We start from the raw sequence: 27,102 nt of genomic DNA, 5'->3' as shown, positions 1-27,102 counted from the left end.
TGAAGCCGGGTGAGGGTGGGGGTGATGGGGTCACGGAGCCTGGTGCAGGAGAGGACATGAGCTGCAGAGTTTAGATGATCCGCAGCTCGTGGAGGGAAGAGTTGGAAGGCTAATAAGCAGGAAGTTGGCGTAGTCGGACCTAGATGTGATTAACATGGTATTCCATCTATGCCCTGAAACCAAGATCTGACCATACTGGTTCAGGAACCTGGACTGCAGGTGCCTTTTTTTTTAGGTGGTTTGTCCTTTTAATTTAAGCTATCAGTTCAGAAATATCTTTAAATATTCTGATCTTTGAGACAAAATGATCTTCAAAATGTAGACGTTGTCCAATTTTTTGAACTTGAGAAATATTTATGCAGTGCCTTCTCTGAGTAGGTAAATAAGCCAAATTGCATGGTTCTATTTTATCTGTATTTATGGGGAAAGCTAATGATAATCTTTGAACTTGATGTAGCATCTTTCATAATGGGACATCTCAAACATTTCACAGCAATCAACTGTACAGTGTAGTGACAGTATTTTTTAGGCGAACATGAATACCACAATGTCTCACAAACAGCCATTGACAAGGTCAATCTCCAGGAGAATCTCCCTTCTCTTTCATATAGTACGATGGGATCTTTAATGTCCACCTGAACAGGCAGACTGGACTTCGATTTAACATCTCACCTGAAGGACGATGCAATGCAGGGAACCCGGATCATTATATTAGAGTTTCAGCCTAGACTGTGAGTCCAAAGTCCTGATGTGGGCTTGAACCCACAACCTTGAGTGCTACCAGCTGAGCCAAGCTGTCAAAACAAGTTCCCAAAGTACTGTTTGCTTGTTTGCTTCTTTATTTTTATATAAAATACATTTAGTTTTCTGTACCTTTAATTTATAGCATTAACAATTTGGTTAGCAATGATTTGACTGTTTCCTGTGGCCTAAGTTCACATTACATTTTAGAATTCATTTTTGCTTTTTGGATTTATGAAAATGGGAGTGCTTGGTTAGAGTTTGAAATGGTCATTTATAATATTTTGGTGATCTGCCAGTTTGGAGGCAACTGTTTAATCAAATTTTTGTTTAATTCAGCTTTTGCTCTGCTTATAAATATTGTTATTGGGTTAACAGTTATTAAAATGCACTGTTCTCAACAAAGTTGATCCTTGATATGTGCAGACACAGTTCGTTGATGCTCATTGTTAGAGATGATGATAACTTGCATTTTATTTCAGATAAAATAAATATCACAAAGTTCTTTACAGAATAAAATTGTTTGAAGTGAAAGAGATGCTATATGGGAAACACAGCAGTTTATCTGTGCCAGCAATATTCCATAAACAGCAATGAGATAAATAGTTAAATGGCTCACCTTTTCTGTCCAGATCCACAAATAAAGAATGAGCATACACAACCATGAGACAGTGTCTCCACAAGAGAGAAATAAAGGAGACAATGGGAGTGGGAGGGAAGTGTGTTTACATTGTCTCAGTTTAAACTCTAAATTTAAGCACTGTAAACAGAAGAAGATGTTCTGAATTCCAAAGAATCACATTATAATTTAATACTATCTTTACTTGAAGTTTATAGTCATTCATTAACTCTTAATGATGATTCATTGTTTTATGCTAGTAAAGGCTGCAATGGGAAAACAATGTTTCTGTGTAAGTGTAAATTAGGTTTGAAAGTTCGATATTGTGACTCGTGCCTTAATTTATTCCTGAAAGAATTGTCCCAGAATAATTATGTAGATTATATATCATTTGTTTATCCTGCATTTTCTGAGATTTGTGTTCCACATTTATGTTGTTTCATTATCACCTTGCCTTTGGAGGCAAGCACACTTCTGGAAGCAACATTTCAGACCTGTTTTTCCAGCATTGAAATTACCCAAACCGTATCTGGATTTTGATCTCATATACAGATTTCATTATTTTTCATAATGAAAAATTACATTGGACCTGATAACATTCTGTACATACTTGGATATATTGAAGTCATTGCATAAATATTGCAATGGAGTCAGACATTCATGCACATGCATTCACAATTAGAAATGTACTTGTGTGATTTTTGGTACCCAAAAAATGGGAGAAGAAAAAGGCTAGGAGCATTTCCCAACCTCTGCTACCATTATTTGCTTAGGCGCAGAGATCGCAAAAATAATATTCTAATGGTGTTTTCTGAAAGACGCTATACAAATGTAAATTGTTGTTGTTGCAATATCTGAAAATCTGATGATGTTGCAGTACTTGTGGTAAGGCATTTACATGTGGGTGGATCGCGGATTCCTCAAATCTTTTGTAGTTTTAGATTCAATATAAGAGCCACTATGGGCTCAGAATGTGATAATTCCTCCAGTTTGGTACTCGGATTTATAAGTGGCACAAAATACCTGGTATATTTTATAATATACTGCACTAATGATTGGTTGTGTTTTTACACTTAATATTTAGCCACCTCATGCCAACATGTTGAGATTTTTGTTTCCTGCAAAACAAGAGATGTAATGAATGTTCCTACCCTTTTCGCACGTAGACTTGTGTGAATTATTGTTTTTACTACAATCTATTGATTCTGCTCACATGATGAAATGCATCATCTGGCTGTGGTTGGAAAGAAGCCCAAGCATTTTGGAGCAACTGGCGACAGTAAAGAGAGAGATCCAATATTGTAGGGCTGGTTCGATAATAAGCTTAAGGTGATCTTTTGGAATGTCATACAACACCTTTTTAGTAGAGTGATTATATATTGGCCAATGTGTAGAGGTGAGTAGGATTGTATCCTGTGCCCCAGTCTTCCCAGCACTCAAATATAACCCTACTTTAACCTCCAATCTTCTTCCCTGATAACTTATTCCATATCCTTATTACACTTTTTTTTTGCAAGTTGTCTTGTAAAGGTTCTCCCACCATGCTGAAAGCAGAAATATAGCTGCTGAGGAAACTCAGAAACTTCAGGTGACAGTTGCTGGAACGTGTTACCCGAAAACTGAATTTGTGAACTTTTACATTCAACACTCAGGGCTTGTTACCCACATTGACAGATATGCAAATAAATAAACAGTTGCTGCTAAAGCTCCACACTTCCAACTGGTGGAACCATTGCTCAACGGGTAGTGTGTTGTGGGCAGGGTGATGTTGGTTGTGCTCTCCAACATTTCATACTGAATTGTGAACTCATACTTCTTACCAAGTGGCTCATAAGGGGTTCTAGTTAACTGCTATCCACACAGAAAGGATTGAAACCTGGATTCTTCAGGTGCCCAATAACTAACTAGTGACTATTTTGGTGTGGGGGGGGAAAGGGTTTGGAGGGGTCTAAAAAGAAAGATCTTAAGGTGTGTTTTGAAGCCGGGGAGCAAAGGGTGAGGCATAGACATTACAGAATGGAGTTCTAGAGAATGAGGCAGAATAGCTGACACCCACTGATGGTGGGGTGGATCATACGGGGGATATGAAGCTGGTATTTGTTGATCACCAGAGCAGTAGGGAAATCAGAGACAGAGGGTGGAGAGATTTGAATGTGAGCATAAGAATCTTGAATTTGTCCTGCTTGGGGATGGGGAACCAGCGGAGCTGCGTGAGATGAGGGTGATTGACTTGTGGAGCCTAGTGCTGGAGAGGACACAGTTCTGGATGTTTTGCAGTTTATGAATGGAGTAGCAGGAGCAGGACGAAGGAATAATCAAGCCTGGATATGAAGACGTGGATGATGGTCTCGCAATCTGTGGGGAGAAGTAAAGCTGAGTGAGTGAGAGACCAAATGTAGGGTGTAAAGGATAGTTGGGGGTCAAAGCAGGTTTTTGACTGATTTTGTGAGGACAAACTGATGCAATCAGCCCCTGAGGAGAGCCTCAGTCTTGTTGACATTTAGCTGAAGACAGTTAAAGCTCCTCCAGGATCAAACAGTCCAGGAATTGAGGGTAGAGGCAGAGAGATAAGAGTTGGGTGTCATCTGTGTACATGTGGAAGTGGACTGTATGCCTCAAGATGATGAGGAGCATATTGATGATGAAAAGGAGAGGACCTAGAGTAGAGCCTTGAGGAACGTGATTTGTGGATTTGGGAGGAGAAGCCATTGGAAGAGATGAAATGACGATAAGTAAGAGTGAAACCAGGAATGGACAGAACGTAGAGCTAGAGAAGAGACGTGGAGAAGGATGGCGTGATTGACAGTATCGAAAGAATGTGAGAGGTCGAGGACTGTAAGGAGGAAAAGAGAGCTCTCATTGCAGATGGGAGAGTATCATCTGTAAAATACAGCAACAAGGGGCTGAGAGAGCATTTCTTGATTGTTGGGATGACAGTCTACAAATAATGGGAAGTAGTAATACTTCCCATAAGTTTGAGGAAGTTTGCTAGATAATATTCGTAATGGTAAGCTGTTTAATCCAGAAGTGGGTTTCAATAAACACTTTGCTCTGAGAGCCAGTGCAGACTCTTTGGGCTGAATGGCCTACTTCAGTGCTGTAAATTTCTATGATTTAGTATACCATCACATAGTCTGAGTCTCCAAGCCTGGGCTTTTAACAATCTGCACCTAATGTGCTCTGGGATTACATAAGCATGGTAATTCCCTCCAGAGATTGGACATTCCATTCCCAGACACAGGAAAGTTGCCAGGCATCTGTGGAATTGTGTTTGAGTTGAATAGGCTTGAATGGGGATGGGTGTCTGCATGTCAGAGAGTACAATGAAGGAAGGGATTTGTTAACTTGTCTTGTTATGGTCACCCCAGGAAGAATATATTGTTGTGTATGAACTTAAGTCACCCCAGAAACCTTTCTGATTTGCTGAGAGGTATGAGTAAACATTTGCACTGATGTTAACAGTTCAAAATAAAAGCTACGATTTTCACCGTCCTTTTAAAACCATCGCACTCAGCATTTGTTTTCACCCTTTCAGCTGTAAGTTCTGCGAAGAACAGATACCACAAGTTAAATAATCCCTTAAAAATTACAAAAATAATAATAATTTGGTCACTTCAAACCACGACTGTTTGGGACACTGCTGTGCGCAATTGGCTGCTGCGTTTCACACACAAAATATACAGTCAATTCACTTTACAATGTATTCTGTGAAGTGCTTTGAGAAATCTCGAAGATGTGATAAGGCGCTATCAAATGCAAGGATTATTATATCATTGTTATAGATATCCAGATAAATTATTTTCCCTTTGCATACCATATGTCAATACTTTTTTTTAACCCCGTCTCTGAATAGAGGCAAATATTTGGGTTAATCTATTCATGACAAAAGTAAAGGTGTTGATCTTTGCTTCCACCCTCTCTCAAAATACATTGTATTTCAAAGTTGTTTTTTCACAAAAACTCAGTCAGCTTCTGTCTTCCGCTTAGCTGGCAGTGAACTACAGAAATGAGATCATAGTGAGAGCAACTGATCAGATTTCTGCAACTGGGATGCACCATGTTATCTTTACATCTATTTAGTTCTTGGAGAATTGAATTTATAAACAAGAAAAAAAAGCTTGGGTCTAGGTTTACTCTTAAGCATAACATTTTATACTGTTCAGAATTTGTCAAATTCTTAAATAGTCTTTCATTTTGAAGCCATTTTCTGTAAGTTTCTTGCGGAACTGACCCTCAACTCTGGTCCAAAACTTTGTCTGTCCAGCGCCTTGGGATGTCCTCCCGACATGAAAGGTGCTATATAAATGTAATTTTGTTGTTGTTGAAGAATTACAGGAACTGCACTTCAAAGTTAAAACTGAATTGAACAATATGGCAAATTCTGTACACTCTGAAATGTGACGTTAATACCTTTTGCGTCTTGTAAACTTGCTGATGAAACGGCAGAAGTAAGATGAATTTGAGTTAATCAATTTAGGGCAAAAATAAAGTGATGATCTTCTCCTCCCGTCCTCTCCAAATTTGCTTTTGACATGTGGGGGAAGCTACTTTTAAGAATTCCCACAAGTGATTCATTTGGTATTTTTCTAACACTCCTAAGTTGTTTCGGAAAGTGTTTTCCGAAGCAGAGAGTGATGGTTTTCTTATGAGTAAAAGAGGATTGTAGCTGTTTATTTCGTAACATTGCAAGTTTGGTTATTTATTCTTGATGCATTAAGTGCTTTTTCCCAAATCTGAGAAAAATTCCAACAATGGCACTCTTATATTTTTAGGTTGTTTCTGTTTAAATTATATATAGAGCTTTTCCTGGGGCATTAAGGGTGTTTCTGAAGAACTTGTGACTTGTTATTTGAAAGTTCTTGCCCTTATTCATTAAGTACTATATACGACTTGTCTGCAAACTCTTACGAGCAGGGCTTTCCTGATGCATTGAAGTTTCTTATCTCTTGAGGATTTTATCCTAAGGATCAGTAAAATGGTTTCCATGCCATCGATAATCAACGACAACAACAAATTATATTTGTGTAGCACCATTCACCTCGGGAGGACATCCCAAGGCGCTAATCAATAATATCTCCAGCATGTCTCTCATATGTATTTTGCAAAAGTTCAGAAAAAGCATAATTATCCAAATCAGTTGGAAACAGTTCACAAGTTATGCTCAACCTGGACAGCACCTTGTACAGTAGCATGTACAGCTGTGTTCACTGTGTTATAAGTTGGCTGCCCAGATCCTGGAGACAGTACAGGGAAGAGCAACAAGGTTGAACCTTAGCACCAAGAGGTGTCAGGGATGTCTAAAAGGCACATAGATCAGATGTGATGCCCAACATACATTCAATTTGGATTTCATTGGGGTTAAAATGCTTCCAAGAAGATGACCTGACAAACCCGGCCAGGATTGTAGTAAACCAAGCCATTGTGTTAACTGGATTGTTAATGAGACTTGGAGGTGTGTGATCGTGTGAGCCAGGTCTTCAATGAATAGCACACTATCAGGTTGACCAGTATTGTTAAACTTCTCAATGCTTCTTGGTGTGTTTAATTTTATGGTTACTCACAAATTAATTTCAGTAGAGCAAGAATGAAAAAGCAAACGGGTTTTCTTGTATTATTCACAACATAAGCACGAATGATAGTGTCCTTACATGCTTTTCCAAGTATTTAGCATGTTTCTATGATACACAGAGAGCACATAATTTTTATTTTGACCCTTATTTAATGTTCTGAATTTTTATATATGGGAAGAGAGGGGATAAAGTGCTAAAAAGTGGGATTAATAATAACAAAAACAGTTTAGAAACAGTGTCACTGATCTGATGGGTGAATGACAGTCTGCTGTGCAACAGGTTTCTATTTTTCTCGATTCAACAGTTCAAAACTGCCATAAGGATTCGCAAGTTGTACTTTCTGATTCCTCACACAAGTGTCTCGCTAACAGTGCACCTTAAGGTGTAACAGAAAAAAAGTACTATTTTAAAAAAGGAAATAACACATTTAAACACTCATAAGTATGTAACTAATAATAATAAATAATAATAATGAACAACAACAACAACAAAATTACATTTATAGAGTGCCTTTCACGTCGGGAGGACGTTAACAAAGCGCTGAAATGAATAGTATATAAATAACATATTTACAGCACTCATGGAGGTTTCCATATGACTGTGCTATAGCCAACTGAAGGCAAATGCCAGTGTTTAATTTTCAGTGTTTTGGGATGTTCTCCTGGTGTGAAAGGTGTTATTTAAATACAATATTTTTTTTGTGTGAGGGTATTCATTTTGTCATCAGCAGGACAATACTTTATTAATTTTTTAAAAAAATGATTTGTCTTGCCGCTATTTTATGACATTACATATAAGTAGTATTTAAGGATATTCCAGGGGACTACAGTAATTTTGTAGGAATACAAAGTCCTTTGATGCTTATTTTTGAGTTCTTATTTGTGAAGCTGCAGAGTATATGATGAACAAATAGTTTAGAAAACCTACTTTAATCCAAGCATGTAGATCCACTGTGCAAACTTTTCATCCCTAATTTGGAGATCCTATCCAAGCACAAAATGTTCCCTTTTTGCTGTTCCAAGCAACACTTAAAGTCAGTCTAATATCAAATGTCCTCTATAGATACGAACAGGTGGAAATCCAATGCAATTGTGTTACCTTTTACTCCAATATTCAGTATATATTAATTAAATATTGCCATAATATAAAGATTTACCTTTTTTTCTTCAGTCCTGGATGAGAGCTAACTTTCTCCAGTTGAATGTCAACAAGACCGAGGCCCTCCAGCTTGGCTCCCTTTAGCGCTTCCATACCTCGGTGGCTGACAGCATCACCCTTCATGGATGCTCTGCACCTCACGGAGCCAATATGGAACCTTGGCATCCTGTTCGACCCTCAACTGTCCTTCATCCCGCACATCTGTACCATGACGCACTTCACCTTTCCCCACCTCCCCAATATTGCCCAGCTCCACCACTGTCTCTCAACGCAGGCCGCCGAGACCCTTATCCACGAGTTCATCATATCCAGTCTCAATTATGCAAACTCCCTGCCTGTCGGCCTCCCCAACTCCTCCCTCCACAGTCTACAGATCATCCAAAACTCTGGAGCCCATGTCCTTTTCCGCACCAGGCTCCGCGACCTTATCACCCGCATCCTGATCCCAACTACAAGCTCGGATGAGAATTCCTGACTGTCCAGCGTCTTGGGACGTCCTCCTGACGTGAAAGACGCTTTACAAATTTAATTTGTTGTTGTTTGGATTGTGGAAATCTTTTCAGCACTCAATACAGATTCAGATCACTTTAGTAGAATGCAGTTATTTTGATGGGTTCTAATCCAGTAAATTATATTTTTAGCTGTGATGTGCTTCATCAAGTTTTTTGACCCAATTTCCAGAGTTACCGAGGAGGTACTTACAAGAACTGTGTTGTGTACATTTCTCTTCTAGACTGATCTTGGAAAGCAATGAAACATATGGCACAGAAAAAGAGAAAGGTAAGAAATGTTCAAAGAATTGAATCTGGTAACAATTAGCTGTTTGTTCAGAGAAGCTACCTCGCATGCAGGGCGTTATATAAATGCAAGTTATTGCCACCTATAAATCACTTCATGTCCTGGCACCTCCCAACCTGTTCACGCTCCACTCCTCTACCTGTCCTCTCCGCTTGGCTGGCTCAGGCCTTGTGCATGTTACGCGACCCCCTCCACTCCATCATTGACTTTCATCCCCCAATCCCTGCCTCAATTCTCGCCACCTTACTCCCTCTTCAGATCAGAACTGAAGATTTTCCTCTTCTACCCTGCCTGTGGTCACCCTCCTACCCCTACCAGGGTCAGTCACAAACTGTACCAATGTTAAGTGCTTCGAGATGCTACCCCATGTAAAGGGTGCTTATTGAAATCTCAGCAAGTGTGGCGTTTGGTGTGCTTCAAGTTCTGTTTAATAATTGTACATATTTAGTGAAGGACAACTGCCTCCATCTAATAAAAACTGCAGTGTGGGTTCCCAAAGTGATCAGCTTGTAAAACTCAAATGGATGATAGCTGACTGAATAATTTTGGGATCAATCTCAGTAAATAATAATAATAATATAATAATCCCTACATTTGATATAGTGCTTTTCACGTTGGGAAGATGTCTCAAAGCGCTTCACACGATATAATCCAAAATGGAGTGAGTGTGTATGTCATCGGTGTATAAATACTGAGCATCAAAGAGCACCATTCGGAAAGTATCCTTCCTCTTATAGCCTTAGATTCCCTATTCACACACATCCTTCCCCTCCATCAGCTGTGTTACACCCAGCCATAGTTTCTGCTTTAATTCATTGATAGGAAAGGTGTTTCTTCATTGGCAAATCAAAGTCAGTAGTTAACAATGAATGGACTGCCATGAAACTAAATTACTTCAATATTTAGATCAATCCAATTGTTTTAAAACAATATTGAGAGGACATTGAAAATGTTTTAAAGTTCTTATTGTTCAATAAAATGTTCCCTTTCCACTCTTCTGAAGCACGTGACTTGTGCTAGACTGAAGCATCATTCCACAGTGTGCTCTTGTTTGCCAAATCATCTGTTTAAATATGACCCTTGATATTTGAGCTGCTTAACAGTTAGAGGCAATCGTGTTGCTCTTGTCCATGTGCGCACTTCCAACATGTTTAATAGTAAATGTGTGTGTTGCATGGATTTGTAGTGGAGGCCTTATCTTTTACAGTTAACATCTGCACTACTAGAATGTGTAGCCTGCCTCCTCAACTATTTGACCTCCTCTTCAAGGCTGCTGAGACATTCATCCATGCATTCATCACATCCAGGCTTGACTATGCTAACTCCTTGCTAGATTTCAAAATCTTGGTCTTCATTTTCAAAGCCCTCCATGGCCTTGCTTCTCCGTGCCTCTGTGACCTGCAGCAGATTTGGTTTCAGTGGAATGGTATTCTCAGTTTTACTTGGTGTTAGGTAGCTTCCTGGGTTAACTTGAAAAGTCAAATGTAACATACACATTCTTGTCCTACCACTTCATGCCAACCAGAGTGTGTTCTGTGTCAGATTTTGGTTGATGTAGAGTCTTCAGATTTCAATCCCATACACTGCTGGATTGCTGTTGTTACGTCTTGCAAAAACACAAGCAACATGCAGATTATTCTTTCTCTTCTCTTCACCCTCCTTTTACCCCTCCCCTCGCCCATCGGCTCCTGGATTGGAATATTTAACTATTTATTTAAAGGAAGAATTCATTAGTTTCATTTTCAGATTGTTTCAACATTTGAATTTCAATTCTTTAACCCAATATAATGGGAAGCCTGTGACAAATTCAGTAAGAGGAAGTATTAACCCCATATGTTGTGTGACTGCTAGTAAATGGGACATTACTGGTCTGGTCTTGAGTTAATTAAAATCTATCGCTAACAAAACAGAGCTGGGGGAGTGATCGTTAGATCTGCAGAAATAATGTACAGTGATTTAGGCCTAAAATAAAAACAGACTGTATTTCTTTTGTCCTGGTCAATGGTGCATGTACTTTGCTAACAGAAATATTACCATCAGTTGCAAACATTAGAGAAGTAAGAACTACTCCCCTGAACCTTCTGGTGTGTGACAAAGTACTAAAGGAGAGTTGGGGCGTGTTTAAGAAGAAAGAAAAGCCTTGGTGACATTGCCTGATCCCACAAGATCGACCCTGGTAGTATATGTACCTGCTTGAAGATGTGTACCACTGTGTGCTCAAGATGCCATAATACCTCAAGTCTATTTATGCATATTGTATAATAGTAGTCCTTGCATTTAGTATATAGCACCTTTCAAGTTGGGAGGACATCCCAAAACTCTTCACAGGATAAACAGAAAAGTGCAGGGACTTTGTTTTGTAGGCAAATGCAGAATCCAATTTGCACACAACAATGTCTCACAGACAGCTGTGGAGTGAATAATCAATTTTATTTGGGGGAATTGTGGTCCAGGACATTAGGAGAAACTCCCCTCTTTTTTTCTAATAGTGTCATGGGATGTTTAATGTCCATCTGAACAGACAGAAGGGGCCTTGGTTTAACATCTCATCTGAAGAATGGATGTTAGGTTGTGCAGACTTAATGGGCCTCCTTTTGCAGTGTAAATGCCTCTGATTCTATGGTACATGTACATATGTATTACATACATATTTAACTTTATCGGTGAAAACCTTTCAAGAAAAGAAAAGCAGTTCTATGCTTGGTATTTTTTGATTGCACATTGCAGTATGTGGAAATGTTGGTATTTGCCGTAATTTCTTGTGATTTGTGTTCGTAATATCTTGAGGAATTTCTAATGCGACTCAAGCCTTTCAGCTTCCGTTCTGTGTGCTTGTTTTAAAAGTGTTGCAAAAGCTTTATACAGTAGTGAAGTGACCATTCTAACTTTCCTCCACACAATGTCATATTAGGAGTTTATCAGTGTATGGGTTCGAGATCCAAGAATTCAGAAGGAAGATTCGTGGCAATCCTATGTAGACTATGAGATTTGTATTCATGTAAGTATGTTTTTTTTTCTAACTGTTTATTTTTTTCATTTTCCTGATACAACTTAAAGGCAACACCCAAAATGGGAAGAGAGGCCCCGTTCTCAGACACAAAACAAAGTCAGCAGTTAACAATTTATGTGCAGTATATAATATATATTAATGAGTGTCCTAGAATTTCACAGCACAGGGGAGGTTGTTTGGCTTTTTTTGTGCCTGTGCTGACTCTCTTCCATCAGGAGTTATATTATTAGTATGTCACTGCACTCTGCTAAGCCCTTTCTCCGTTCTGTTTTTTTCTTGCACACTCTCCAGCTCTCTGGTGCTTTTCCCTTGTGCGTGCTCTCGCTCTCCCTCTCTCTTGCTCTCTCACAGGTACACACAGAAGGAAATCGATCTTGAGGAGGTGTGAAGGCAGAAGTCCAAATTGAACAGATCAGTTCAGTCAACAGAGAGCTTTGACTGTCTGAGGGGCCAAAGGGTACCCAAGAGAATTTATTTTTAAATACTAAAAGTAACAAAATTGAAAATACATTGGCATGAGAATGATTTGGAACTTAACTTTTATACAGGCTTGAATATGTCAACTTTCTGCTTCCAAGACTTCCCAACTTTTCCCTCCACAAGCTGCAGATCATGCAGAACTCTGCAGCTTGGTTCCTCTCCCGCACACGGCTCTGTGACCCCATCACGCCCACCCTCACCCGGCTCCACTGGCTTCCCACCCCTCAGAGGATAGAGTTTAAAATACTTGTCCTCACTTTTAAAGCCGGCCATGGTTTTGCTCCTCCCTACCTCTGCAACCTACTAAAACCAACTGCCTGGTTCATCCGCTCGGTGGGCACTGGCCTGCTCCGTGTCCCCATTCCCCCATCACCATTGGCAATCAGACTTTCCGCCACTAGCCTCTGGAACTCTGTTACAGCCATTGATCGGTTACATTTTGGTAACCATAGATTGATCTTGCATTTTGCAAACTGTAATGTATTTTAGTAAAAAAAAATCATTCGCCGGTGTGAATATTCCACAGTGGAACTCTCAATAAACGTGTCCGTGTTCTTTACATGTGATATTGATCAAACGCTTCACTTGTCTTATGTTTTTCTGTCATCTGAACTCTTTTGACCTTTTTGTTTTTTACAGACTAATAGCATGTGTTTTACAATAAAGACTTCACGTGTTCGAAGGCGTTATAAAGAATTTGATTGGTTAAAGCAGCGACTTCAAGACAATGCAATATTGATGTATGTAACTTGCATTTTGTAAAACAAAGTGTTAAACTCCTCTCTCCACCTTTCTAGCCTTTACCTCTTGCACCATTGCCTCTCCCACACTGGTGGGAATGATATTACCTTTGGACAATGCTATTGTTGTAATTTAACACAGCAAAGATGTAGGTTTTGTTTTATCTAGTCCCCATTGTGAAGAAATGCCTACTGAGCACCTTCCTCCATAGAATGTTTTGTCTAAGAGACTCCAGGAGACTGTGTCTATGGTCTCATAGACCAACAGTTCTGCACTGTTGCAGCTGATAGTAGCTCTTCCTGTTTTATTTTGCAATTGATCAGATTAGGATCATTTACTGGACATGGATTTTGGCATGAAGCCCAAATTACTGAACACAAACAAGTGACTGGAATAGAAATAGTTCTGTGAAATGTTTATGTACCATTGGTTAGTATGATACTTATAGTACTGTAATTAAAACATTGACTTTTATCCCATTGTTGTGCGAGCTCTGAGACGCTATTCTGCGTGGAGGGCGCTGTATCAGTGCAAGTTGTTGATGAGCTAATCTGAGGCATTATGTTGTTTTTTGTATATAAATAAAGCCTGCCTAAACTTTTATTTTCTTCTAAAACTGAACTGCTCGAGCTACTTCTCTGTAGGCATAAAATGTATTCAGGGATAAAATTGTGGATCTGAATGTTCACAGACATAATTGGCTGGATTTGAAGTCAGCCCAGTCTGAGTCGATTAGGTAGTCTTGCTCTGAATGCTATTTTGCGAAATAATTAACATTAACATGCAGCTGTTTGAGAATCTCAGTTTTTGTTCTCTTTACAGACGTTTACCAGACCTCCCTCCTAAAACACCTTTTTTAAGTATCAGCAATGCCCAGCTTGTGGAGCAACGCCGGCAAGGACTCCAAGACTTTCTGGAGAAGTAAGTACACATTGCACAACTTAACTCATTTTGCAGGATCTGATACAACAAATGCACAGGGTGGAAGTGAGTATGGTTATCCCGACAACTGATTATGATCTGAAACTTTCGATGTAAACACTATTTTACTCAATATAGAAAAAATGAACCATGGCTGTAATGGTACCCTCTCAACAGTTCACTTGAGCTATCATTCATTGTCTTCTTATTCCATTTTCCCTCCCCCAAAAGCATTCTACCAATTTCACGTCCTGATACAACTGGATTGAAGAAGTAAACTCAGAAAAATACTTGTTGATGCACAGAGAAAGCAGAACAAGAGCCTACTGGTTTCGTGTTGCAGTGGGTATTTCAGGACAGACACAGAAGTATTTCTTTACCAAATGAGTATTTAACAATGGGAATGAGTTGTCAGGAAAGGTGGTTGAGGCCAGGATATTGGCACCATTTTAAAAAACACAGCTCGATGCAGTGATAGGAGGACAGTAAAGTGTGTATTCTGGAAGGATGAGATTAAATAGGCCAAAGGCCTTCTGCATCTGAACCTCTTTTGTGATCTTGTGAACAATAATAATGCTTGCATTTGATATAGCGGCTTATTACACATTAAGACATCCCAAAGCGCTTCACAAAATGCATTATGAAGTGAACTGTGTTGGATAATTTTCCGTTTCTACCTTCTTTGTATACTTCTGCAATTGGATGTTAGTTCATTCAAGCAATAAACACAGTCACACAGTTCAATCACTAAGAGTACATTTATTCAACTAACTCAGGACCAGTCAGTTCAGTCTGGTACAGAGTTAGGGTCGTAGCTTCACCAAGCTGATGACCCCGTTGTAGGATTCAACAATGGCATTTATACAAGTATGGGGAGGATCCCTCTCCTCCAATCGTTAGATTTGGTCGTAGGTGACAATGTGGTCGAGACATAGGATGTGTATTGGGCAACTATCCATTGTTTCATACTCCAAGGCTGCGGTTAGTCTGCGCATATATCTGTTGATTCGGGTTTACTTCCTTCATGGAACCAGTCTGCGCATACATCTGTTAATTCGGGCTTACTTCCTTCATGGAATCAGTCGTAACTGGTTCCATGCAGTTGAGCTGCACGTTTCTAAGATCAGATAACACAGTCTGCCAAGCTTCTCATTGCAGGGTTTACTAAAGTTATAATTTGTGCCTTTTTATCCATCATTCCCTCCTTTTATAATCTTTATTAACATTGCCATGTGCCGGTACAGTCCCCAATTTATTTTCTCGGATGCCTCTTGTTGTCTTGTGACAATTTAAAGATGCATCGTCATAGATGGGATCAATTGTACCTTGCTTTCATGGGTCAGAATAATAATCCTTCATATCATCATCGTCTGACAGATTATCGTCTGACACCACCTCCATCGTAAGTGATGGTGTTACCCCCACACACTTAGTGACGCACACTTTAATAAGGTGAATAAGGACACAAATCCCCAGTAATAATACCAGTAACACAACCCCTGCTTTAAGAACCCAGGCTCTCCATCCTTCAAATAAGGACGCCCACCAATTAGATATTCCACTTGGTTCCTGTAAGCTTTTTCTGACATGTCTGGGACACCAACCCATCCTAGAGATATCCTGTAACTGCATGTGCTATTTCCCACCTCTGTTCCCTTCCCCTCCTTAATAAAGCAAATCTGGCCTGGTATATTGCTCACCTTAAACCCTGGCGATATCTTATCATGGTCAAACCTTCGCACATACCTTGTACTGTTCTGTTTTTCACATGATAGTGTCTCATTTCCCCAGAGCCCACTTATGTTGAAAGTGACTCCTGCTTGGAGTCCTAACACAGTTTCTGCTTTTGTCAGCGGAATCGCATAGAGGAGAAAACCAGTCTGTGAACTATGGGGTATTTGGGTGCACACCCAACACCCTGTCACATTTGACGCCTTTACTGCCTTATGTGCAGCTAAGAGATATGTATTCCTCCCCAGACGTGTTACCAGTCCAAACCATAGTCCAAAACTGAGAATCCGTAGCCATGCCATCTTGCTAGTTGCTCCTTACAGTGGTGATGTCTTCTTGCAGTGGCTAACGTGGACCCAGGTGTTTCGTTCTGCAATCCGTACTGCTGTTGGTGTGGTTAGTATCACCTGATATGGTCCTGTCCACTTTGGTTGATGCCAATGCTTCCTTTTGATGTCTTTAATCAGTGTCCAATCTCCTGGCTGCAGTGGGCATGGCTCGGTGTTCTCATTCAGTTCCTGGGGAGGTAATACATTTCTCATAGTCATTTTATTCTGAAACATTTTTTTCATGTATCCTGCAAGTCCGGCCTCCTCCAATTCTGTACGTTCTCCCAGCTGAGGCATATAATATGCTCTACCCATAACAATTTCATATGGGGAGAGTTTTTTGCTCCCAGGTGTAATTCTCATACTTGTCAGTGCTAACGGTAGACATGCCACCCAACCCTTCCCTGTGGTTTCCATGGCTTTCTTCAGCTTATTTTTAAGTGTCCCGTTATGTCTTTCTACCATTCCTGCAGACTCTGGATGGTAGGCACAGTGGTTCTTTAAGGTTATCCCCAAGTGGATCCCCACATTTCTTAGGACTTCATTCTTAAATTCCGGCCCATTATCACTGTATAATATTCGCGGGATACCCCATCTTGGTATTATTTCTCTGCATAATATCTTTGCCACTGTTACTGCATCCACATGGGTGGTGGGGAAAGCTTCTACCCAACCCGAGAAAGGACATACCATTACTAGGCAATATTTCTTTCCTTCGCATACGTTCAGATGGATGAAATCCATCATCCAATGAGAGAAGGGTTCTTTTGCCAATGGAATCTTGCCTTGTTTACATTTTAGTTGTCCTTGTGGGTTATTGCGTAAACATGTTATACATTGTCAACATACATGTTGACAAAATTTTTGTAAATAAGTGGTTAGTCCGAATGTCGTATATTGTTGGTCTATCATTGTCCTCATCCCTCCTTTTGAGACATGGCATTTGCCATGGCTCAATCCTGCTGCAATGGGAAACAATGATCGTGGTAAAACTGGCAGTCCAGTGTTTCCAACCCATATGCCGAATGTGTTTAGTTTGCATCCCATGTTTTTCCATCCTCGCTTCTCAAGGGTGCCTGCCTCTGATTGCATTGCTTTAATCAATGCCATGTCAATCGAGGGTGGTGTTTGTGACACTAATACTTCTGCGAGGGGCACTGCCTGGGCAGTTTTATCTGCAAAGGCATTTCCCTTTGACACCAGGTCCTTCGCAGAAGTGTGGGCAACACACTTAAGTATCGCTAATTGTTTTGGGAGTTGTAATGCATCAATTAGGTTCAATATTAAATCAGCATGGCAAATTGGTTTCCCTGTGGAGGTAACCATACCCCGATTTCGCCACTGTCCAGCAAATATGTGGCAAGTGGAATGGGCATATTGTGAGTCTGTATAGATATTAACAACTTTTCCCTTCCCCAGTACGCAAGCTCGGGTAAGCGCCACAAGTTCAGCCATTTGTGCCGAATATCCTGCTGGGAGTCTGGCTGCTTCTATTACTGTGTCCTGAGTGCATACAGCGTAACTGCTTTGGGAACGGCCCCCCGTATCCTTTTTGCATGAACCGTCCACAAAGTATGTCACATCTGCATTCTCAAACCTTGTATCCGCCAAATCCACTCGCGCCGCCACTGACTGTGAGGTTTCTTCCAAACAGTCATGCGGGCTACCCTCGGAGGGTACCGGCAGCAAGGTTGCCGGATTCAATACTGTACATCGTTCAATGGTTACATTTGGGCAGGTTAGCAATGTGGCCATACAGGACAGCTGGCGTGCTGGCGATAGGAAAGCGTGTTTAGTTTGGAGCAATAATACCGAGACTGCATGCGGCACCAACAACTTCAATGGTTGGTATAGGACCAGGGGCAATGATGCGCGAACAGCCAGGGCTGCTGCTTCCACTGCTTGTAAGCAGCAAGGAAGGCCTCGAGCCACCGGATCCAGTCGGTGTGAGTAGTAAGCCACGGGCCTCATCCGTGTTCCAAATGGTTGTAATAGGACAGATGCCATAAACCCATTTTTAACGCAAACAGTTTGAGTATATGGCCTTGCAGGGTCAGGATGCGCCAGGGTCTCTGCCCCAGATAAAATGGTTTTTATAATTTCAAATGCCTTTATAGCCTCTGGATTCCATTCAATTGCATCCTGTGCCTTCATAGGGGCATCATAAATCAGCCCTAACAAGGGCTGAGTTAGCTCCGCATATGAAGAGATCCATGCACGGCAGAAGTTAGTCATTCCTAAAAATGACATCATCTGTTGTTTAGTTTCGGGTCGCGGAGCTTGCATTATTGCAAGCTTTCTGTCTTTTAATAAGGATTTTCCTTCCCTAGAAATTGCATGGCCCAGATATTTGACCTCGGGTAAACAATATTGCAACTTTTTTCGGCTCACTTTATGTCCCCATTCTCCCAAAAATTTTAAGCAGGCCAGAGAATCTTGGCGGCAAATTTCGTTGGATGGGGAACATATAAGTATGTCATCTACATACAACAAAACTTGACTGCCACCCGGGGGCTCAAATTTTGCCAGATTACTTTCCATACATTGTGAGAATATGGCCGGGGATTCAACAAATCCCTGTGGACATCTGGTGTACGTATATTTCCTTCCCAAAAATGTGAAGGCAAACCAAAATTGGGAGGCCTTGTCAACCGGAATAGAAAAAAACGCATTTGCTAAATCAATTACTGTAAACCAAGCTGTATCAGGTCGCAAATTGTTCAGCAAGGTATTGGGGTCGGGTACAACTGGGGTCCGGGGAATCACTGCCTTATTTACAGCCTGTAAATCCTGAACCAATCGCCACCCTTGTGATGGCGCTACCTTTTTTACTGGGAACAGGGGGGTGTTACATGGAGAGTCAGGGCAATCCACTATGATGCCCTTCTCCTTAAGTTCCTTAATTATGGGTTCAATTCCTTCAATGGCCTCTGGTTTCATAGGATACTGCCGTTGGTATGGGCGGTGTGTTCCTTTTGGTATGATTTTAATAGGTTCAATCCCTTTTATTAGTCCTACGTCAGCTGATCCTTTGGACCATAGAGCATCAGGCAGAGCATTCAACTCCGCCTCCTGTTCTATTTCCACTCCTAACAGTCAGGGAACCATCTTCCCTGAGTGCATCTTCCTAACTCTTTCACATTGATACACCCAATTCAAACATTGTGAGTAGAGACCTGTCCTCGGGGAATACCATATCCCTGCATCCTGAGTCTCTTCCCAATCCTGTGCTTTTATCCCACAATCTACCAGGTTACCCACTTGTTGCCATGACTTTTTGCATCTCTTTGCAATTGATACATGGGGGTTCCCTTCTCCCTGGTATAGCTGATCATCTAACGGTTGGAGTAAAACTTTCCCTCCCATATCAGTTGCATTCCAATATATACATTGAATCGTTAATCGTGTGGAACTTCCCAATTTGAAATGTCTCTCATATGGCAACGAACTTCCCCCTTTTTCACGGTACCACATGGTACAGTGCAGATCCTCAGGCAGGTGGAAGTCACTTTGTTCCATGACCCGCTGGTGTGCCAATCTAAGCAGTTCCTGTTGGAATTGTCCTGGCCCTTCCTTTAACTGTAGGGCATAATAGTATTGTGGTTCCCCCCTTTCTTGGATAATTAGGGTATCTTCAATTTTTTTTTTGTACGTAACCTTAACTGCTTCCCATCGGTCGTCACCCATAGGTATCACTCCTAACTTGAGTTTAGTTAACACATCTCTCCCTAGTAAATTAACCGGGCATGTCATTGATATAACCACTTGTGCTTCTACAGTCTCTTTATTCTTGTAACAGAATTCAAGAGGTTCCGTGACGCATTGTGTTTCTAAGTCTCCGGACGCTGACCGAATATCAATTTTTTCCTGACTCTTTTTATAAGGAAAAGTTGCGTCTCTCATCGTAATAACCGTTCTACATGCTCCTGAATCGCATAAAAACGGTATGTCAATTCCATTCACTCTTAATGTCAACCAAGCACTCCCAGGAGACTGTATTAACGCCAATATACGTTCAGTCTCCTCTCTCTCCTCCTCTCCTTCTTCGGGCTTTTGGGACTTCCACCGGTTTGGACAATCCCTTGCCCAGTGTCCCATTTTCCCACAAACATAACATTCTCCCCCATTATTGTTCTTTTGCTTCCTCTTTCTATTCTGCCATGGTTGTTTATTAACTTCTTGTGATATAAATCCCTCATTATGCCTATTATTCCTCTTCTCTTCCCTTGTTATTCGTTCAAAATGGATGGCATGATCTAATACTGGCTGGAGTGCCCCTGTACTCCATGTTATTAGATGTTGTTTTACCAATTTTGAAATATGGGGCACCATTCCCGCCAGAAATGCATTCTTAATTTGTTGTGCCCAAACTCCAGTATCATCATGTGGATGTGGTGGTTCGATTCCACTATTGGAATTAAACACCTTGCGCAATCGCGTATAGTATTGCATACACGTTTCGTCTTTTCCCTGAATACAATCCGTTATCGCCGAATAGTTACATCTGGCTCTATAAAATGTAACTATTCTCCCCATTAATTGGTCGAAGGGTCCCCAATAATCATGCTGGGAGCGGTTTGCTGCTACCGGTGGACGGTCATACATTCTTGGTGCTCCCTCATTGTCTAATGCTGTCCAATCTCCCCCGACCTGACACCATTCCTGACGCAACACCTCTCTTATGCACTGCTCGGTTTCTAAACTATTTAGCCTGTAACTTGCCATGGTTTGATACATAAAATCTCGAAATTCGGTTCCCCCTTGATTGGGATGGGGACAGGCGATCATTGCCCTCTTAACATCCTCCATTCCCCATGCCCTATACACGTACTGGGTGTTCCCCTGTCCGTCTGCCACTTGTATCATTGGGAAATTCCCTGCTGTTCCTACATTTACCTGCATAGGTGGGTTTGAAGGGGAGCTCGGGAGTGCGGATTTGTTTTGATAATTATCATGGAGCCATCTGACATATGGGTCAGCATTGTTTGGCGTCCTCGGATTATATGCTCGGTTTAAAGGTGCCGTGGGCTGTTCTGACCCATACGCTGGTGGAGCACCATGCCCATTTTCCGGGCGTTGAGAGGCTGGAGTCTCTAAATCCTCCTTCCCTGTGTAAGCCAATAGTTTTGTTTTGGTTTCTGTCAATTCACCCAGCCGTCGATATTCCGTGGCTTTCATATGCCATACTTGTGCTTCCCCATAATGATATTTCAATTGTTTTTTCTTATCATCTCCACTTTTCTCTTTTATTTTATTCAATAATTCTTGTGTACTCTCAGGTTTTAATCGCCCATCAAATCCAAATTTACGTTTCCACATTGTTTCCCAATCACCACTTCCTTCTACTACCTTATTCATAACCTTCGCATTTCGACTCACTAATTCTCGGGTTTCTTTCTTACAACAACTGCTGCGACAGTCCCCTTTACTGCCTACACACCCCATTCTTGCAGAATTTAAAATGATCTCGTCACTTACCCTTTCCTAGGTGAGTCAGTCTCGACCTCTACGTACCAGCCTCTAGATCCTCTTCGATCCCTGGTGTCCGATTCCTCCGGACCTGACTATACTCACCCGAAGGCGTAAGATATTGAGATCCCGGACGAGCCCCCAATGTTGGATAATTTTCCGTTTCTACCTTCTTTGTATACTTCTGCAATTGGATGTTAGTTCATTCAAGCAATAAACACAGTCACACAGTTCAATCACTAAGAGTACATTTATTCAACTAACTCAGGACCAGTCAGTTCAGTCTGGTACAGAGTTAGGGTCGTAGCTTCACCAAGCTGACGACCCCGTTGTAGGATTCAACAATGGCATTTATACAAGTATGGGGAGGATCCTTCTCCTCCAATCGTTAGATTTGGTCGTAGGTGACAATGTGGTCGAGACATAGGATGTGTATTGGGCAACTATCCATTGTCTCATACTCCAAGGCTGCGGTTAGTCTGCGCATATATCTGTTGATTCGGGCTTACTTCCTTCATGGAATCAGTCGTAACTGGTTCCATGCAGTTGAGCTGCACGTTTCTAAGATCAGATAACACAGTCTGCCAAGCTTCTCATTGCAGGGTTTACTAAAGGTTATAATTTGTGCCTTTTTATCCATCATTCTGACTGTGTATTTTGTGGGTGATACGTGGCAGCCAATTGCGCACAGCAATGTCCCACAAACAGTTATGGATTGAGTGACCACTTTGTTTTGTGGAAAGCTTATTACCCCGGAGGGCACTCTGCCAATCGACTAGCAACTGGGTTCCTACTTACTGCTAGGTAAACAGAGGTGTGTGGAGTAAGGAAACTTGCCTAAGGTTTTGCTCTGACCATGAATCGAACCTAGGTCCTTTTGCTTGCGAGCTGAGATTTTTGTGGGGTGTTGCTGTGCACAAAATGTCTGCTGCATAACAAATAGTTACTACACTTTACAGTAAAATCCTGTGACGTGCTTGGAGATGTTTCAACATGACACTACAGTAAACTCCTGATAACATAACCCAGACCTAACTTGTCACTACCACTTAAGTCACCATGCTGTCAATATCCCGGCCACTTCTCATGTGAAATGTTAACAAGGGACTCTACTTTACTGTCACTCCACTTAACATATAACTAGTCACATTCTAGAAATTCTTGTAAGTGATTACAATATAAAATTGATCGGATAACTCATCCTATAAGATGTCATCTTGTATCACAGAGGTTTCCCGCCCTATCCTGTGACTGGAGAGGCACTCGGTGGAGGTCAACCCCGAGCCCAAGCTCGGATCCGAAACTCTGTCTGTCCCGACATGAAAGGCGCCATACAAATGTAATTTTGTTGTTGTTGTTGTTGGACACTCATGTTCAGATGCATCACAGAAGCTTCTGGTCTATTGGATAACCGGACTGTAACTTCCGCCCTATAGCCAGGGTTGAGTTATCAGGAGTTTACTGCAGTGCCTCACCATGTTGTTAAAACATCTCATAGCGCTTGAGAGGATTTTACTGTGAAGTGTAGTGACTGTTTGTAGGCAATGTGTGTCCAACATCTACCGAGTGCCCGCACCAGTCACAGTGCCCCCTTGTGACCCGGGAGGATCTATACTGAACTTGCCTTCCAGATAAGTTGGCTGTAGTTTACTCCATGTAGTATGTAACATAGTTCCAGAATTCTGGGAAGTTTGATTCTCGGCTGTTTAGGAGTTCTTGTTAAAGTGGATTTGCTCTTATAAATACAGGGAAAGTGGACCCTTTAAAGACAGATGTAGGTGAGTCTCTAATGGACAATAAGGAAATGGCAGGCTTGTTGAATAAATACTTTGCTTCCGTTTTCACAGTAGAGGAGGAGGACAAAATACCAGCAGGACAAGGGAACCTAAAAATAAGCCAAAGAGAAGTACTAAATGGTTTTAATATAAATAAAAAAAGGTAATGGAAAAAATATTGAGACTAAACATACACAAATCTCCAGGACCTGATAGATTCCACCCCAGTGTATTAAAGGAAGTGTGGGAGGAAATTGCAGGTGCGTTTGTCATAATTTTCTAAAACTCTATATTCGGGAATTGTGCCCTTGGATTGGAGAATTGCAAATGTCATTCCATTATTTAAGAAGGGAAGCGGGAGAAACTGGGTAACTGCAGACTTGTCAGCTTAACTTCAATTGTGGGGAAGTTACTGGAATCTCTCATCAGGGACTGAGTGACTGAGCACTTCGACAAATATGAGCTAATCAAAGAGAGTCAGCATGGATTTGTGAAGAGTTGGTCATGTCTGACAAACGTAATTTAATTTTTTGAGGAGGCCACTAACATGGTGGATAAGAGAGTGTCTATGGATGTTGTCTACATGGACTTCCAGAAGGCATTTGATAAGGCTCCGCGCATGGAATCGGAGGTAACCTTGCGACATGGGTTGGTAATTGATTGGGAGGCACGAAACAAAGTAGGGATAAAAGAAACATTCTCTGATTGGCGGGACGTGCCAAGTGGTAATTCCCAGGGGTCTGTACTGCGGCCTCATCTTTTCACCATATATATATATATATATATACATATATATGGTGGGTGGGGTATATTATTTATATAAATTACTTGGATGAAGAAAGAGAGAGTTTTATATCCAAAGTTGCATATGACACAAAGTTAGGAGGCACAGTAAATTGTGTAGATGGGAGCAGGAATTTACAAAGGGATTTAGACATATTAAGTGAGTGGACAAAACTGTGACAGATGGAATTCAATTTGGGGAAGTGTGAGGTCATCCACTATGGATCAAAAAAATAGCAAAACAGAATATTTTCTAAATGGTGAGAAACTAAGAATTGTGGAAGAGCAAAGGGATTTGGGTGTTCAAGTACACAAATCACTAAAAATAAATTAATAGGTACAAGAAGTCATCAAAAAGGCTAATGGAATGTTGGCTTTTATCTCGAGGGGGCTGAAATATAAAGCAGAGGAAAAGATGCTTAAACTATAGATAGAGCATTGGTCAGACCCCATCTGGAGTACTGCATTCAGGTTTGGGCACTGCACCTCAGGAAGGATATATTTGCTCTGGAGGGGTGCAATACAGATTCACCAGAATGATACTGGGGCTTAAAGGGTTAATTTATGAGGACAGGTTGCGTAAACTTAGTCTCTATTCCCTTGAGTTTAGAAGGTTGAGGGGTGATTTGATTGAGGTTTTTAAAATAATAAAAAGGATTTGATAGGGTAGTTACAAAGAAACTATTTCCTCTGGTGGGGAATCCAGAACAAGGGGGCATAATCTTAAAATTAGAGCTGGATCCATTCACATCTTCAAGACTGAAATGGATAAGTTATTGTTAAGTCAGAGTATTAAGGGATATGGGGCAAGAGCAGGTAATTTGAGTTGAGGTACAGATCTGTCATGATCTTATAGAATGGCAGAACAGGCTCAAGGGGCTGAATGGCCTACTCCTGTTTCTATGTTTCTAAATGCAAACTATTGTTGACTGCAACAGTTAGCTTTTATAAAAGTTTTTTTCATTGCACACCATGAAGCGTTTTAAATATGTTTTATACCCACCCCTCCCTCCATACCTTTGAACCCTTCTCCCCCTCCTCTCTCATCACCACCATAACCTGCATGAAATCCACCACCTGCTTCCTCGACCCCTACTCCCCAACCTTACCTCCCAGCTCCACCTCCTTGCCCCTCTGCTCACTGACATCGATAACCTCTCCCTGTCCTCTGGTACTGTTCTCATCCCTTTAAAAACCGCTGTCATCAGTCTATCCTTAAAAAATCCTCCCTGGACCTTTCTTTACTCCCCAACTACCACCCCATCTCCAACCTCCCCTTCCTCCCCTTGGTTCAGATCGTACCTCTCACACCGCCTGCACTTCATCTCCTCAAACGGCTTCTATTCTAGCCCCCGGATGGTTTTGTGCAGCGTTCCTCAGAGCTCTGTCCTTGGTAACCCCCTCTTCAATATCTATATGCTCCCTCTTTGTGACTCATCCGCAGACATGGGGTCAACTTCCACATGTATGCAGATGACACCTAACTCTACCTCTCTGCCTCCGCCCTTGACTCCAGGACCACTGCTGTGCTGACAGAATGTCTGTCAGACATCAAGTCCTGGATGAGAGATAACGTTCTTCAGTTGAACGTCAACAAGACCGAGGCTCTCCTGATTGGCTCCCATCAGCACCTCCACACCTCAGGTGCTGACAGCATCACCATCCATGGTTGCACACTCCACCTTACTAAGCCAATCCAGAACCTTGGGGTCTTGTTTGACTCTCAACTATCCTTTCTACCCCCCAGCTGCGCCATTATCCGCTCTGCCTTCCCCCACCTCTGCTACATCGCCCGGCTCTGCCACTGTCTCACAACGCAGGCCACCGAAACCCTCATACATGCTTTCATTACATTGAGGCTCGACTATGCAAACTCACTGCTTGTCGGCCGCCCCAACTCCTCCCTCCACAGACTGTAGATCATCCAGAACTCTGCAGCCCATGTCCTTTCCCACGACCCTATCACCCCCATCCTTGCCAAACTCCACTGGCTTCCCATCACACAGAGGATACAGTTCAAGATCCTAGTCCTCACCTTCAAAGCCCTCCACGGTCTTGCTCCCTCTACCTCTCTGACCTCCTAACCCCCTACCATGCTGTTCGCTCTTTTCGCTCAGCGGGCTCCAGCCTGCTTCACATCCCCCGCCTTGCTCGCCCCACTATCGGCGGGCGGGCCTTCCGCCACTCTGCACCACCCTCTGGAACTCCATCCTGCAGTCCCTCCCTCTCACCCCCTGCCTCACCACCTTCAAGGCCCACCTCAAGACCCTCCTCTTCAACCGTGCTTTCGATCTCCCTGCTTTCCCCCCGCCCTCCCCCATCCCCCACCATAAACCCTCAGCTCGGGTCCATAACTCCCAACATGAAATGTAATTTTACAAATGTAATTTGGTTGTTGTTGTTTTGATATTGAGGCTTTATAGGTATATATCAAATGCAAGGATTATTTTTTATTCCATACAGACTGCTGGCACCCAAATTGTTAATGTTACACTGGTCTGATGGGTAGGGTTCCCAAGTGGCAAAATGAAATCACAAAGCTATTTTTCCAAAATATGCACATGGGTGGGGCTGACTATCTGCACATCAATTAGATAAATAAATCTAGTGAGTGTTCCTTGTCTGTAAACAATTGGAAATCTTGACCTACTTAAACACGGCTTCAGGAAAGAAACAAACCTCCCTATTTCACACAAACTGTACATGGAAATGGGATTGAAAAAAAATAATGTGGGTGGGGTGGGAAACAACAATGGAAATAAATCTTTTTTTCTCTCCTCTGATTTACCCCGAATTTGTTGCCCAATTAGATGTTTTCTTTTATAAGATTTCAGGAATTCCATACTCTTACATTGTGCAAATAACATTATGAATTTTTTTTTACACCTTAACTTTTCTAAATTTTTTTGCAAAACTTCCTGCTCGATTTTGTTTACTGAATGAATATCTTCGTCTCTTGTCTTTCTGGAAACTCCCT

General features: G+C 41.5%; 1 protein-coding gene across 2 annotated transcripts in view; it reads left to right on the top strand.

Annotated features, from left to right (window-relative positions):
- Positions 1 to 27,102, top strand: part of snx10b (sorting nexin 10b) — a 40,383-nt gene that overhangs the window by 5,848 nt on the left and 7,433 nt on the right. Inside the window, exons 1-5 of one of the 2 annotated variants that reach the window (XM_007900503.2) lie at positions 653 to 731; positions 8,822 to 8,868; positions 11,798 to 11,884; positions 13,016 to 13,116; positions 13,940 to 14,038. In XM_007900503.2, the coding sequence (XP_007898694.1) occupies positions 8,839 to 8,868; positions 11,798 to 11,884; positions 13,016 to 13,116; positions 13,940 to 14,038 (317 nt within the window). In that variant the 5' untranslated portion in view covers positions 653 to 731; positions 8,822 to 8,838. Of the gene's footprint in view, positions 1 to 652; positions 732 to 8,821; positions 8,869 to 11,797; positions 11,885 to 13,015; positions 13,117 to 13,939; positions 14,039 to 27,102 lie in introns of those variants that run through there. The other variant, XM_007900502.1, reaches the window with a different exon arrangement.

This window comes from Callorhinchus milii, unplaced genomic scaffold (assembly GCF_018977255.1).
Source record: "Callorhinchus milii isolate IMCB2004 unplaced genomic scaffold, IMCB_Cmil_1.0 Scaffold2, whole genome shotgun sequence".
In the NCBI taxonomy this organism is placed as follows: domain Eukaryota; kingdom Metazoa; phylum Chordata; class Chondrichthyes; order Chimaeriformes; family Callorhinchidae; genus Callorhinchus; species Callorhinchus milii.
Note: the sequence above shows the minus strand (reverse complement) of the source record. Positions and strands in the feature narration are given on the sequence as shown.